We start from the raw sequence: 14,056 nt of genomic DNA, 5'->3' as shown, positions 1-14,056 counted from the left end.
ATGATCAAGTGACAGCTAACTTTAATGTCATAATAATGAAATATTTCAAACAAAAGCCATGGTGTCTTCATTTTACAGCAGCAAAATTGTAACAAAGATAATTTTTAAATACAAGTATCGAATTGCAACTCTGACAAACTAAGCAATAATTATTATCCATTTTACAGGTTTCATATTACGTTCAAAGACCCCAGTAAGTTTCACAGGCGATAACGAATCGTCAAATTAAAATTAATTGACCAGAATTATCAAAAGTGAAAATCTTATGAACTACAATTATTTAAAACGTATTAATGAATAAACTCCACATAATTAAATGTCAGCAATTATGTATATAAAATCTCAGATGGTGGATAACAAAATTGATTATTCTTTCTACTCTCATGACAAGCGAAATTATGTCATTAGAAATAATTTCACCCCTGTGTCGATAATTCATGACACTTTAATAATTTAATAATTAAAGGAGCTTTGATTGACAAGTATTCACCTATTTACTTTTTAAGAATCAATTATGATCATGACATATGACTTATGTCTGGGTTTCCTCGTCGCTTTCGAGCTGGTGTAGGATAATATGTTGCATTACTCATTTCTTTACTCGTGTTTGTGCTATCGCGAGCGGCTGGACAATATAATGGCTTACACGAACTCGACAGTTCAAACTTAACTCCGGTGATTTGAAGTCGAAGGTGGATGTTCCGAAATAAGCTTATTTTTTTTAACTTTAAAAATGGATTTAAAAATTTTAATCCTCACTTTTTTATTCACTTGTAAGTTTTTAATTATTTTATTATTTTTATCAAAATTAGATTTTAAAAAATCCTTTTAATTATTTTATTTCTTCACAGCTAAGATTCAAAATTACTTCCTTAAAAATCATTTTAATTAATTTAAAACAAAAAAATTAATCAAAATTCAAATCATTTTAATTAATTTAAAACAAAAAATAAGTTAGTGAAAATTCAAATTATTGGAAATAAGCGATTAGAAATAATTAAATTATTTCTAAGTACAGTAAAAATTCATAAAATATAATTGATCATTACAAATATTAAGTAACATGTTCCTGAGCTATTAAAAAAAAATATTTAAGTGTCAATTAAAAATGTCCTTAGATTGCCAATAAAATATTTTATCTATTTTTAATGTAATAATTTTATTGCAAGAAGCTTCTTTTTTTTAACTTCTTACTCTGCATATTTTTTTATTATTATTTTATTTATTTATTTATTTAAATTTAATTCTAGAGCAAGTGCTCCCTAAAGAAGATCATAATTAAGTACATAATGAGTACATATTAAATTAATATAATATTAATTATATTTTTTAAGAAGAAACTGACTTTAGTTTTCTAAATTTATAAAAAAGAATTTAAATAATAATACTTACGCATTTATTTACTCTTATTATTATATTTTAAAACAATAAATATGTTAATTTTATTTAAATAATATTTCTTTTTTAAAATTCATTGAATTTTTTTACATTCTGCATTCATAAGTATTCACAAAGAATGCACCTAAAATAAAACTCGCTCTTGCCTACCTAAAAGCATCCGGCACAATAGTAAAGAAAAATTCCTGCAAAATGAGATAGAGAAAAATTAGCTGTCATAAGATAAATGGTCTAGCTATACTGATCCCATAAAAAAAAAAAAAATACATAACTGGATATTTTTATAAAAATCAAAAAAAGTTAGCACCGTTAAGTCCGATCTCTTGCGTGAAGAAAGTCACGTAAAATAAAAAGAAGCATTAATTTCTTTATCTTTCAAATAAGATAATCTATTATACTCTGCGTGTATCGCTCATCCTAATATATTTTTTATCCTTCCGGTAGCGTCACGATATGATGCATGCAAAGTAGAAAAATACAATGAAAGGAAAAGTAATTACGCCAAAATCGTGATAAAACTGTTAATAATAAGCGGGTATGTATGTTATGTCATAATTTCAGTTGCTTTTTAGTTATTGGATAATAATTGTAATAAAAATAAGAATTTATTTATTTATTGTTAAATAATTTATAGAAATGCTTGAAATATCTTGTTACTGTAATTGTTTACGCACTTAGCAAAATTTTTTTTTATTTGATATCATTGAAGGTATTATGTGTCTCGAATAAATTAATCTACTTGATGCATCCGCTTTTATAATCGTTCTAAGAATTAAATAATATTTAATAAATTAATCGCGAAATTTAATATCTAAATATTAATAATTAATTAATTTTTTTATTAATTCATCTTAATAATTAATTTTTTTTTATTAAAAAATTTAATTAATTTTTGTTTATTAAAAATTTAATTAATTTTATTTTTATTAAAAATTTAACTAATTTTTTTTTTATTAAAAATTTAATTAATTTTTTTTATTAAAAATTTAATTAATTATTTTTTAGTAAAAAAATTTAAATAATTAATTTTTATTCAAAAATGACCTTTAGAATAAAAACCGGGCTTGTTTTTTAATTTTGTGACATATTTAAATTAAGAAGAAATTTATTTTATTTATTTATCAATAAATAAAAATAAAGTCGCTTAATTTGTCATACTTTTTTTGGTAATAAATAAAAGTAGATTATTTCTTTTATTTTATTATTAGAAAAAAAAAAGAAATTTATCATGACTAAGACTTTCTGGTCTAAAGTTTTTACTGAACATTCACTTCCTTTAATTTTATTCCCACTAAAAAAGGAAAAATACGCAAAGTTGAATCACTTGTAATAATTTAAATAATTTTATTCCCACTCTTATAAAATAAAATCCTAAAAAAAATTTTTTAAATTTCACACTTGGAGATTTTCTTGAGCGTTAAAAAATTATGAATAATTACGGGTGATTATCAATAATTAAAAAAAAAAATTATATGATCATTACCATTACAATAATAATTATTATGACATGTTATTATAAAACTGCGCTCAATAATTCATATCAATAATTGACATGACACAAATCTGTGCAATATCTTCTTTAAGTTCATTTTTATTTTTAATTAATTTTATTGATTAGTTTTTATTAATTAACTTGAAAAAAAATTTTTTTTGTCTTGAAATAAAATTGATATGAAGAAACTGCGTATTGAAATTAAAATATAACATTACAAGCCGATATTACATAATTAAAGGTTTAAATTTCACATAACTATCTCAATAGTAATTTTATATAAATATGATATATATTTATTTATGTAATAGAGTAAGAATTTTTTTTTAAATAAATATTTATTGTTTTTTCATTAATTATTTAATTGAAGATATCAAGCGCTAAGTATTTTATTAAATTAAATTAATTTATTTATAAGTACACGTTTTCTTCATTATCCTTGACAATAATGGGGCAGGATAACTCGTAACAATAAAATTTCATATTATTCTGGAGTCTTTTGCCAAGTAGGTGAAGGATAATGCCTTCAATTGCTATATAAATACAAATACATAAATAAATATTAAAAAAAAAATATTTGTGAAGAAATACAATATTTTTAAGAAATTAATATTTATTTTAAAAATTTTAAATAAATTTTAAAATATAAATACATAAATAAATATTTTAAAAAAATATGTGTGAAGAAATGCAATATTTTTAAAAAATTAATATTTATTATAAAAATTTAGAATAAATTTTAAAATATTAATACATAAATAAATATAAAAAAAAATTTGTTTGTGAAGAAATGCAATATTTTTAAAAAATTAATATTTATTGTAAAAATTTAGAATAAATGTTAAAATATTAATACATCAATAAATTAAAAAAAAAATGTGTATGAAGAAATGCAATAAAAAATGAATATTTATTGTAAAAATTTAAAATAAATTTTTAAATATTAATACATTAATAAATATTGACGTGGCATGATGGCCGAGCGGGCTAATTCATTATCCCGTTAGTTCGCTCGCACATCATGCCGTGAGGCGAGGGTTCGGGCCCCGACGGTTGTTCGAATAGTTCCAACACCAACCGTCGGGGGTCGCTCCGGTAGCCGAACTGTACTAGCATGGGTTTTCTCTGTGGTTTCCCCATCGCCACTATTCCAACAACCAATAGAAAGGGGTGAGGAATAGGGTAAATACAGTACAGATAGCACAAGTCGGTCCACAGCCGCAGTGATAATAAAAAATTGAGAATAAACGTGCGAAAAAAATAAGGTTGATTATGGCAGTGAAATACAGGAGTGAAAAGGGATTTGCTGGGGTCCAAACGTAGTATAAAAAAATTTTTCGATCGTAAAACACTCTCTGATGCTTCGCATCATGAGTCGTGCAAAAAACAGGATAGTATAAAGATAGTATGGTGGCGCACTCGCTGAATGCGACAGTTACCATCTACTCAGCCTTGTAAAAACCAAAAAGAAACGGTATACAAGTAAAAATCGAGTATATATATATATATATACATTAATAAATATTTAAAAAAAAATTATAATTATTGTAAAAATTTAGAATAAATTTTTATTAAAATTTTAAAATATAAATATTGATAAATATATGTATGAAGAAATGCCCCAGTGAACACAATTATGTCAAACTGACGTCAGAATGACGTCATGCTACGTCATGATTTACGTAAGATGTAAGTCATATATGAGTCACATATGACTCATAATTTCCCACTTCTTGACGTAAGATTCTTACGTAATACGTATGACGTACCTATGATGTAAGTGTGACGCTTGCATGACATTTATGACGTTTATATGACGTAATTATGACGTCCTTATGATATATAACTGATGTCAAAATTAATTACGCGGAAGAAAATTTTTTGAAAAAAAAGTAACATTTAATTATGCGGTTTTGGGTTCGAATAATAATTTTAAGACTGATTACATGCTGAGGAAGAAGATTTGGAGTTGAAAAATCCTGGCGTGTGCTAGGCTTGAACTCGGGTCCATTGAGTTTGGAGTCTTGAACGCTGCTCACTTGTCTGCATCACGATTGATATTAAAAACGTTTATTTAAATCTATATGAATTTAAAAGTTGGAAAGGATTAAGTTTATACGTTTTTCTCAAGTTTTATTAAGATTTATGATGAGATTGCATAGAAATTGATGAATTTTTTCTAAATTTTATAAATTTTCAGAATTTTCATGAATTAATATTTCATTGGTCATAAGAACGTCATAACGATGTCATATTAACGTCATAAATTCTGAAAGTTGAAAACAAAAATGTTTAGATTGTCCAATTAAACGCAAAATGCCACTTAAAGTTGACAAAATTTTCCTAAATTCAAGAAAATTCATAAAACATAATTAAAGAGAATTATATTACTTTCATGAAAGCAATACTTTTGCAAAAGCCCATTTGTCTTCAACTATTAATATTTCAGCTACCAATGGTCGCACAGCAAATTAGAAGACATTTTCGGAAGCTGGAATGAATTTTCTATGAGGACCTGTCAAGTCATGAATCGAAAAAATTTTTCTAAGCCTCTGAGACGAAAAAAAAAAATCAAAAATTTTGAAAAAGTTCTCCTTCATCCCATTTTTAGCTAAAATTTTTTGTCAGAAAATCTATAAACTATAATCATGGAGTTTTAAAGCCTTAAAATGCATCTTTTTAGATTTGCAATACGATCATTTTTCACTGAGATACAGCAGGTCAAAAATCGGGAAAAGTTCAGACTTCTTTGTGGGTAGTATGCATAGAAAACGATTTATTCCAACTTCTAAATGATCACGGTTTTTTCTCACTATTAAATTTTTCATTTTCTATTATAGATACAATAATTACCAAAAAATACAATAAGTTTCACAAAAAATTTGCCTTATTTCACTCTCATACTCATTAGGTCAAAAGTGAGTTTTTGTAGCAAAATTGCTCGCAAAAATTTGACTTGGTCAAAGCTGATACTTATTTTGTAAAAAAATTATTTTTGACTTTTTTTAAGGAGTACCCCGTTTCGCCTTCAAAAATAAAAAATCTTTTTCTAAACGGCAGTTTAAAATTAGTGCTATTTATCTTAAACAGAATTAAAATGAAGACGATTTACAATAATATTTGAGTCCCCAAAAACTTAATATTTCTTTAGATAAATTCCATTTTGTTCTCCCTCTTCCCCTATACTTTTTTTGAATGAATTTTTTACTGCTTAATTCCAACGAATCTATGATGGAAAACCATTGCTCCAAAGTTACATCAATATCATGTCAAACCGTAACTTAACATTGACGCATCCTGATAAAAACAAAAGTATGGCAAAAGAATTGAAAAGTATTGGTTTTTTCATAACTGGTTTCTATTACCTTCAATACTTTTTTTTTTTAACAGGGTATAAAGATGATTTCAAAATGAAATCAGCCTTACGTACGATCGTGACTTTTCACTAATGTAAGAAAAAGAGTTCAGAGTTACATCAGTATTAGGTACAATCAGAACTTTTCAGTGATGTAAAAAGATGACTTTAAACTTATATCAATATTACGTACAACTGTGACTTTTAACTGATGTAAAATAGGGACTTGAAACTCACATCAGTATTACGAAGAATCGTGACTTACCAGTGACGTAAATGTATGACTTGAAAATTACATCAGTATTACGTAAAACCGTGACTTACCAGTGACGTAAATGTTTGATGGTAAAGTTACGTCATTATGACGTACAATAATGACTTTAATACGACATAACATTTTTTATATCAGAATGATGTAAAAATGACATCACAGGTTGTGACATCATAATAAGATCATAGGGAAAATCAGTTTTACGTCAAACTTATGTCAAAATTTTGTGACATTCTTATGACATTCAACTGACGTCAGATGAACGTCATGTGTTCACTGGGTGCAATATTTAACAAAAAAGAATATTTATTATAAAAATTCAGAATAAATTTTAATAAATAGTATAATATGTCAAAACAGATGAATTTATCAGGTGAAATTAGTGAGTAAAAAAAAACGAAACGGAAATGTCAGTTAACACATAAAATATATCAAAGATTGCAAGGAAGATTATCAACTATAGATCGAAAAAAAAAAAACAATGAAAATACCAACGGATCTTACGCAGCGTTAAAATTCTCACGGTATCTCAATAAAATAATTTTTTTTTCTTCTTTTAAATTGGCGTGACATTTACGTTAACAGTACAACAAATAGCAAATATATTTGCGGTAGATATCAATTTATATCTATATAAATACAATAAATATAATGAGTATGATAACGTTATTTTATTTGAAGGTCGAGAACTTGCATGTAGACTTACTAATTGAGCCTATTATATTTTTTGTATGTGCATCTACTTATGGACATTTAAGTGATAAGTTACTTTGTTTTCAGTACTGTCATATTATTGGTGATGAATAAGACAGCTAGTGTTTTATTTCATGGCAATAATAAAAAAACAAAATTGAATTATTGAATCAATAAAAGAAATAAATTTTTGTGTATTTTTATTTTTGTTTAAAAATAATTTTTTTTTCAGGTAAAATTTCTGGAGGTCAAGAATTTACTTATGAAGGCGTTCATGGTACTTTAATTTATTTTTTACTGTAGTTTATTTCTTCTTTCTTTTTTTTAATGAAGAAATTAAAACTAAATAAAATAATTAAATGTTTTTAGGACCACAATATTGGACAAAAGATTACGGAACATGTACAGGCAAACATCAATCACCGATTAACATTGAAGAACATGAAGTCGAGGACGTTAGTTTTCCTTCAATAAAATTTGTGGGCCTTCAAAATCCTCAAGTAGCTAAATTAACTAATAATGGACATACAGGTAATTTATTAATTTTTATTAAAAAATTTATTACTAAATTTTATTAATAAATTTTGTTAATAAATTTTATTAATAAATTTATTAACAAATTTTATTAATAAATTTTATAAATAAAATTTATTAATTAGTTTTTATAAAAAATTTTTGGAATTATTGAAGCGCAACCTTAATAGTTATCTCTAGATTTTTTTTAAATGAAGAAAAAAAAATTGTAAGATCTAATCTTTCGATAAAAGACTTATCAAAGCTAATTGTCAATTGAAGATCAAGAAGAAAAAGTAAACATATTTTTTTTATATTTCAGTGACGATAACATTCGACAATCCAGAAGCCATAAAAATATACGGAGGTCCTTTGGATACTTATCCGTATATCTTCAAGCAAATGCACTTCCACTGGGGCTCCGATGACAAGGAAGGCTCTGAAGATCGTATAAATAACATTGCGTATGCCATGGAGCTCCATGCGGTGTTTTATAAAAAATCTTACGGATCCATGGAAGTTGCTATGCATTATGCTGATGGTCTTGCAGTTCTTGCTTACTTTGTTGAAGTAAATTTCAAAATTTCCTCAATTTTTGCTAGCAATAAATTTAATAATAAATTTATAATCTTCAATTATGTTTTTTTTTTAATTAATTAGGTTGACAACAATAAATTTAATCCAGTGTATGAACCACTATTAGCAGCCTTTCCAATGATTGAAGAAGTCAACACCAATGTTACATTGAACGGTCCAATATATCCTGAAAAATTATTATTACCTGGTGAAATAATTGTCTCAGATTATTATACGTACCATGGATCTTTAACTACTCCTCCTTGTTCGGAGGTTGTTATCTGGATTGACTTTAAGGATCCATTCCGAATGAGTCATGAGCAAGTAAGTGATCATACCAAATTTTTCTTCAATATAATTTATAATTAATATTCATGAAAATTAACTTAGCAGATATTTTATAATTTTAAAAATTTTTTTAACAAATAAATTAACTCAAAAAAAATGAGAAAAAAAATTAACATTTAGAAAATTAAAAAAATAAAAAATCAAATTTTTTAGAAATAATTTTTTTGAGCAAATTTATTTATTAAAAAAAAATCAAGTGACTGCTAACTTTAATGTCATTTAATATTAAATTTTTTTTTTTCAAGATTGAGGCCTTTAGAAGTATTAAAACTTTCGATAATCAAAAACTTACTCACAATTTCCGTCCAGTTCAAAAGTTGGAGGACAGAAAAATTTTTAGAAACGTTATTGTGAGTGACTTGTATAATTCTGGAGATATTAAGACGGTTTCATCGTCACTATCAATCACTTTCGCCGCTGTATTGTTGACCATTCCACCGGAACTGTGGTTCGCATTTTTCGGGCTTTAAATCATAACTTTAGATATAGTTGGATGAAATTTAATACCTTAAAAAATAATTATTTATTATTATTTAAATGAGTAAGAACATGACTTATAAATTATACATATTAGAGAAGAATAGTGTAAGTATGAACAAGTAAACTTTGAATGTGAAAGCTTAGAATTATTTATTGCTTAATTAATTATTTTAAAATTAATATGTATACCTAGAAAATCCATTTACAAAAATAAGTTTGATCATTTCTTCTTCAGTATTGTGGTCCTAAAAAATTTGTTTTTTTTTTTAAGTCAATAACGGCACTGTACTTTTATGCTCAGCCAAAAATCTTATTTATTAAAATACAATGCTAATTAACAAGTTTATAAAGAAGAAATAAAAATTAGTTTTTAATTCTTATTGTATTAATCAAATAAGTCAATAAAGTATGAATTAAAAATTATACAGAATAATTAAATATATTATTGAACATTAAGTTTCGGCTGTCAGAATTTTGATAATATCTATATATTTTTTACTATTGTATAATTTTTTTAAAATTATTGAGACACTATAATCAAAATATTTAATTATTTAATTGCCTTAATAAATATCTGCCTTGTTTTTAATTACTTATTTGATATGTATACTATAAAACAACTTATCACCTTAATATTTTTAAGTTCACTAAACAATTTGTCTTTCCTTATAAGGAATATTGAATATTTGGTACAATTAATTGTTTATTTTATTTTATAAGGAACAATAAAGCACAGAATGATAAATTAAATTACAAAGGCTAGTATGACGGTAGAATACTTTTGATTAATTTTAAATCGAAAAATTTTAATTGTCATAATAATTATTTTTTATTAAATAGTACTAAAGATACTTAAATAGAATTTTAATTTTTTATAATTTTAAATTCGATGTTTAGAATTAAGAAAAATATTTTTATTTTTATTAATAATAATCAACTTCAAAATCAATTGAATTTTTACTCTAAGCTTATTTTCTTTATAAGAAATTAAACTAATATAGTGAAAATTAAAAACATTTCATAAATATATATTCTTCACTTTGACAGCGGTGAAAAAAAATAACTTTTAAAAAAATAAAACGTTATACGCTTTGTATCCAGTCTAGACTTTCTTTTTTTCACTTAATATTTTAATTTAAGCTTTGAAAAATCTCACAACTCTTACAACATATTGACGACAAATTGGACACTCATTCATTTGCTTGCCACAGTTTATACAACAAGCCATATGCCCGCATTCTAATATTACACATTCAATAGGTGAATCCCAACAAATTTTACACAAGCTTTCATCATAAAGACCCTCTGCACTTAAATCTGTAAAATAATTGCAAATTAATATTTTAATTAGATCTAAAATGTAGTAAAATTACCTTCTCTCGATCGTTTATGAGCATCCCAAAGTCTAGAAGCTCTATCAAGAAGTTCTGATCTTTCAAGGCAACCTTTGAAATCAACTCGATTTGATCTGAGGAGATCTTTTAATTGCTTCACATTAAGATATTCTAAATCTGATCTTTCCATTATGTCAGATAGCTTCACGTTACCTGTCCACTAATCAAGATAATAAAAAATTAATTTAAAAAACTATTGTTAAAATTTGAAGTAAAAAAAATGCTTTTTATAAAAATGAGCAATCTTGTAATAAGAATTAAATTTGTTAAAAATTTTAAACAATTTTATTTTTTAAGCTAAAGAAATCAAAATTTTTATCACAATAATTTTTTTGTTAAAAAAAAATTTTTTTGAATCGGAGAAAAATAATTTTGGATGAAAATACGCAAGTTGTTTATCTAAAACTTGTTTTTTTTTCCAAATAAAAAAAAAAATAAAAAATTTGTTTTTCTTCAGCTGAGAAATAAAATTGTTTAAAATTTCCAAAAATTAATTTTTTCTCATAAAAATACTCATTTTAAAAAAAAAAAAAATTTTTTTTTCAATGTATAAATAATTATAAAAATAATAATTTTTATTACCGAAGGCAGCTCATTAAATTCAGACGGATCACTACTCCTAGAACTTTCTGGAGAGTTTTCTTCTTCTTGAATAACTATTTCTGGATCTACTTCTGGCTGTACTTGCTCAAGATTTTGCTCTTGCTCTTGCTCTTGTTCTGTTATTAAAGGTTCAGGACCTTGTGACGGGCTAATATCCTCTTCGGATGAAATTTCTTCTATATCTACATTATGATTTCTAGGCGGAAAAAATGGCTCGTGCTCAGATTGTGGACTTTCAACAGTTTGCCTTACATTTATTGGAGGGCTTCTAGATCTTCTTGGTGGAGAACCAGGTGGTGTACTTTGTCTTTCCTGCGGCCTGTGATAAAATACATTTAAAAACGTGTTGATTAAATAACTAATCACCTTAATATTTTTTTAAAAACCTTTTTATTTAATTATTATTACCTTAATGGCTGAGACACATTATTTGTTAATAATTCGTTGTCTATTTGACTTTCTCCGTTGGCATATCGCATTAAAATATTGACTAAATCTTCTTTTTCTGCAGATCAATTATTAAATTAATTACAAACATTAATTATAATTTTTAGAGCTCTTCTAAAGATGGAATTTTTAAAATAAATTTTTTCAGATATAATTTAATTGTTAAAAATGATTAAATGTCTCTCAATTTTAGTATCATTATTATAAAAATAATAAAATATTGAATTCTTACCTACGCATCCTCTGAGCGATACTTTTTTTGCCATAAGATATTGTTTGAGATCTTTTGATTTCATTGTCAATACTTGAGATTTAATAAGTGGTCTTCTAGACAACATACTACAATTATCACAACTTAAAACTCTGTCTCCTCTTCTAATCACACAATCTGTACAAAAAAATCTCAGACAATCCTTGCATTGTTTCTGTAATAAAAAATTATAAAAATTAATTTAGCAGATATTTTATAATTTTCAGATTTTTTTTTTTAAATTACAAATGCAATTTTTTAAAAATATTTTTTTGGAACAAATTTATTTATTAAAAAAAAAAAACTAAAAAATAAGCGACTGCAAATTTTAATGTTATTAAAAGATTTTATTTTTTACAATCAAGTTCACCCTTTAAAATAATATTAAAAAAAAATAAATAAAAAGTATAAAAAATAAAAAATTACTTACTTTTCTTTTAAATAATGTGAATTTAGTTGAACAGGCTTCACAAGCCATGTCGTCAAATATTTTATTTAAATTAATAATACTATTTAGAATAATTTTATAGGTTATGTCATCCATTCACACTGCGTGACGTTTTCCTCAATTTTATCAATACTGAAATGTAAACATAAATATGACTCTTAATGTTTTTATCTTAAAAAAAATTATTTCTTGTACATTATTGTGGTTTATATAATTAGTAATCATAATCAACATTAACAAAGAAAATTTTTTAGAGTTACAATAATATTTTATACATAATTTTCTACTTGCAATAATTATTACACTTATGATTGTAAGTAAAAAAAAAGTGCTTGTGTCACAGTTGTATTTATGTAATTTTTTATCAAATTTTAATTAAGAAACGCAAACACTTTCATTACCTAACTTCACAATACTAAAGTTTTATTTTGTATGTTTACTAAATATCCAAATGAGAGATGGTTGATATTATCTGACAGTTTAGATAATAATTTAGCTGTTCAGAAATCTTACGAAAGTCTTGCGTGATTATTACTCTGAAATTAAAGTTGAATCAATTACAATGTTAAAATAGATATTGTATTGTTGAGGGTACTGAATTATCGATCAGACAATTATAATTTCTTGTTATATATAATTTAATTAAATAACAATGTATTAAATTTTTGGCTATCTTCATTATCTTCTTTTTTAGATTTGAACTTTGAACATTTTTTTAATAATTCATTTTTTACTTGAATTTTATTTGAATAATTATTGATACATTACTTTACAGTCGCTAAAATCAAGTGAATAAATTCATTATTTATATTTTAGATATAATTAAGCTATTAACTTACTTATGAAGCCTATATATAAGTATATAATAAATAAAAAGAGCGATGTAAATTGACAGAAAATTAATCTTTATCAATAAATATTTTATCAACTTTTAAATTAGCCAAAAAGAAATTAATAACTTCTTATAAGATTATCTTGAAACATTGTTAAAAATTGGTCATCGTTTTAAACTTAAAAACCCTGAAGAGTTGCGCGCAAAATCATTAGCAGGAAATTTTGTTAATTATTATAATTTAATTTAAGCATTCGACTTAACTACACCTCAAGTGTCACATAAAAAACTGTTGATTTTTGTGACACTGAAGTTAACAGACAGAAGAAATTTTTTTAGAACTTTATAAAAATTAAATTATTATAAAAAAAAATTTAATTAAAAAATTCCACATGTAAAAATTATTAAAAATTACAAGTGAAAATTTTTAGAATAATTTCTTTATTGTTATTGATTTATTAAAAAAATGTTTTTAAATTAACAGCTGACGGCTAACTTCAGTATTATTGATTTTTTGGTAAATTTTATTTAACAAGAAATTGAAAATTAATAATTGTCAACTTGAATTTAACAAAATATTACTAAATAAAATTTTTGTGCCACTTGGGACGCTTTAGGAGTCTGGGATTAATGACCCCAAGCGGCACAAAATTTTTTTTAGTAATATATTGTTGAATTTAAGTTGACAATTATTAATTTTTTACTTTTTGTTAAATAAAATCTCCCAAAAAGTCAACATTTTTTTATGTGACGCTTTTGGGGAACAGTAACTTAACCATTTAAAAATTTTTTTTTAACAAACAAATTTATTTAAAAAAATTGCATTTTTAATTTCTAAAAATTTTTACGTCTCAATTTTCTTTTTAAAATTTTTTTTCATAATTTATTGACTCCAAAATTTTTAAATATCTGCTAAATTAGTTTTCATTTGAGATTATTGAATTATATTAATTATT

At 24.4% G+C, this 14,056-nt stretch overlaps 2 protein-coding genes across 4 annotated transcripts; one reads left to right on the top strand and one right to left on the bottom strand.

Moving 5' to 3' along the window:
* Positions 1-610: 610 nt before the first annotated feature.
* Positions 611-9,272, top strand: LOC123264598 (carbonic anhydrase 3-like). Its single transcript, XM_044727934.1, has 6 exons — positions 611-773; positions 7,442-7,486; positions 7,579-7,740; positions 8,045-8,292; positions 8,383-8,622; positions 8,892-9,272. The coding sequence occupies exons 1-6, from the start codon at positions 734-736 to the stop codon at positions 9,114-9,116; spliced, it is 960 nt and encodes a 319-aa protein (XP_044583869.1). The 5' UTR covers positions 611-733; the 3' UTR covers positions 9,117-9,272.
* On the bottom strand, positions 6,025-12,945 carry LOC123264597 (E3 ubiquitin-protein ligase RNF34). Of its 3 annotated transcripts, XM_044727933.1 has the most exons (8): positions 12,670-12,945; positions 12,251-12,400; positions 11,803-11,995; positions 11,532-11,628; positions 11,103-11,442; positions 10,500-10,680; positions 10,249-10,443; positions 6,025-6,035 (listed from the first exon to the last, which is right to left on the bottom strand). In XM_044727933.1, the coding sequence occupies exons 2-7, from the start codon at positions 12,362-12,364 to the stop codon at positions 10,262-10,264; spliced, it is 1,107 nt and encodes a 368-aa protein (XP_044583868.1). In that variant the 5' UTR covers positions 12,365-12,400; positions 12,670-12,945; the 3' UTR covers positions 6,025-6,035; positions 10,249-10,261. The 3 variants fall into 3 exon arrangements, with proteins under 3 accessions (XP_044583868.1, XP_044583866.1, XP_044583867.1); XM_044727931.1 differs by lacking the exon at positions 6,025-6,035 and having other exon boundaries at positions 10,235-10,443; XM_044727932.1 differs by lacking the exons at positions 6,025-6,035; positions 12,670-12,945 and adding an exon at positions 12,560-12,576 and having other exon boundaries at positions 10,235-10,443.
* Positions 12,946-14,056: the final 1,111 nt, after the last annotated feature.

This window comes from Cotesia glomerata, linkage group LG5 (genome assembly GCF_020080835.1).
Source record: "Cotesia glomerata isolate CgM1 linkage group LG5, MPM_Cglom_v2.3, whole genome shotgun sequence".
In the NCBI taxonomy this organism is placed as follows: Eukaryota; Metazoa; Arthropoda; class Insecta; order Hymenoptera; family Braconidae; genus Cotesia; species Cotesia glomerata.
This window is presented reverse-complemented; position numbering and strand designations above follow the sequence as displayed.

Coding starts and splice junctions, on each gene's coding strand:
- LOC123264598 (XM_044727934.1), top strand. CDS start 734: ATGGATTTAAAAATTTTAATCCTCACTTTTTTATTCACTT. Junction 774..7,441: donor CCTCACTTTTTTATTCACTT/GTAAGTTTTTAA, acceptor TTTTTTTTTCAG/GTAAAATTTCTGGAGGTCAA. Junction 7,487..7,578: donor TACTTATGAAGGCGTTCATG/GTACTTTAATTT, acceptor AAATGTTTTTAG/GACCACAATATTGGACAAAA.
- LOC123264597 (XM_044727933.1), bottom strand. CDS start 12,364: ATGGATGACATAACCTATAAAATTATTCTAAATAGTATTATTAATTTA. Junction 11,996..12,250: donor TCACATTATTTAAAAGAAAA/GTAAGTAATTTT, acceptor TTTTTATTACAG/AAACAATGCAAGGATTGTCT. Junction 11,443..11,531: donor AATGTGTCTCAGCCATTAAG/GTAATAATAATT, acceptor ATTTTATCACAG/GCCGCAGGAAAGACAAAGTA.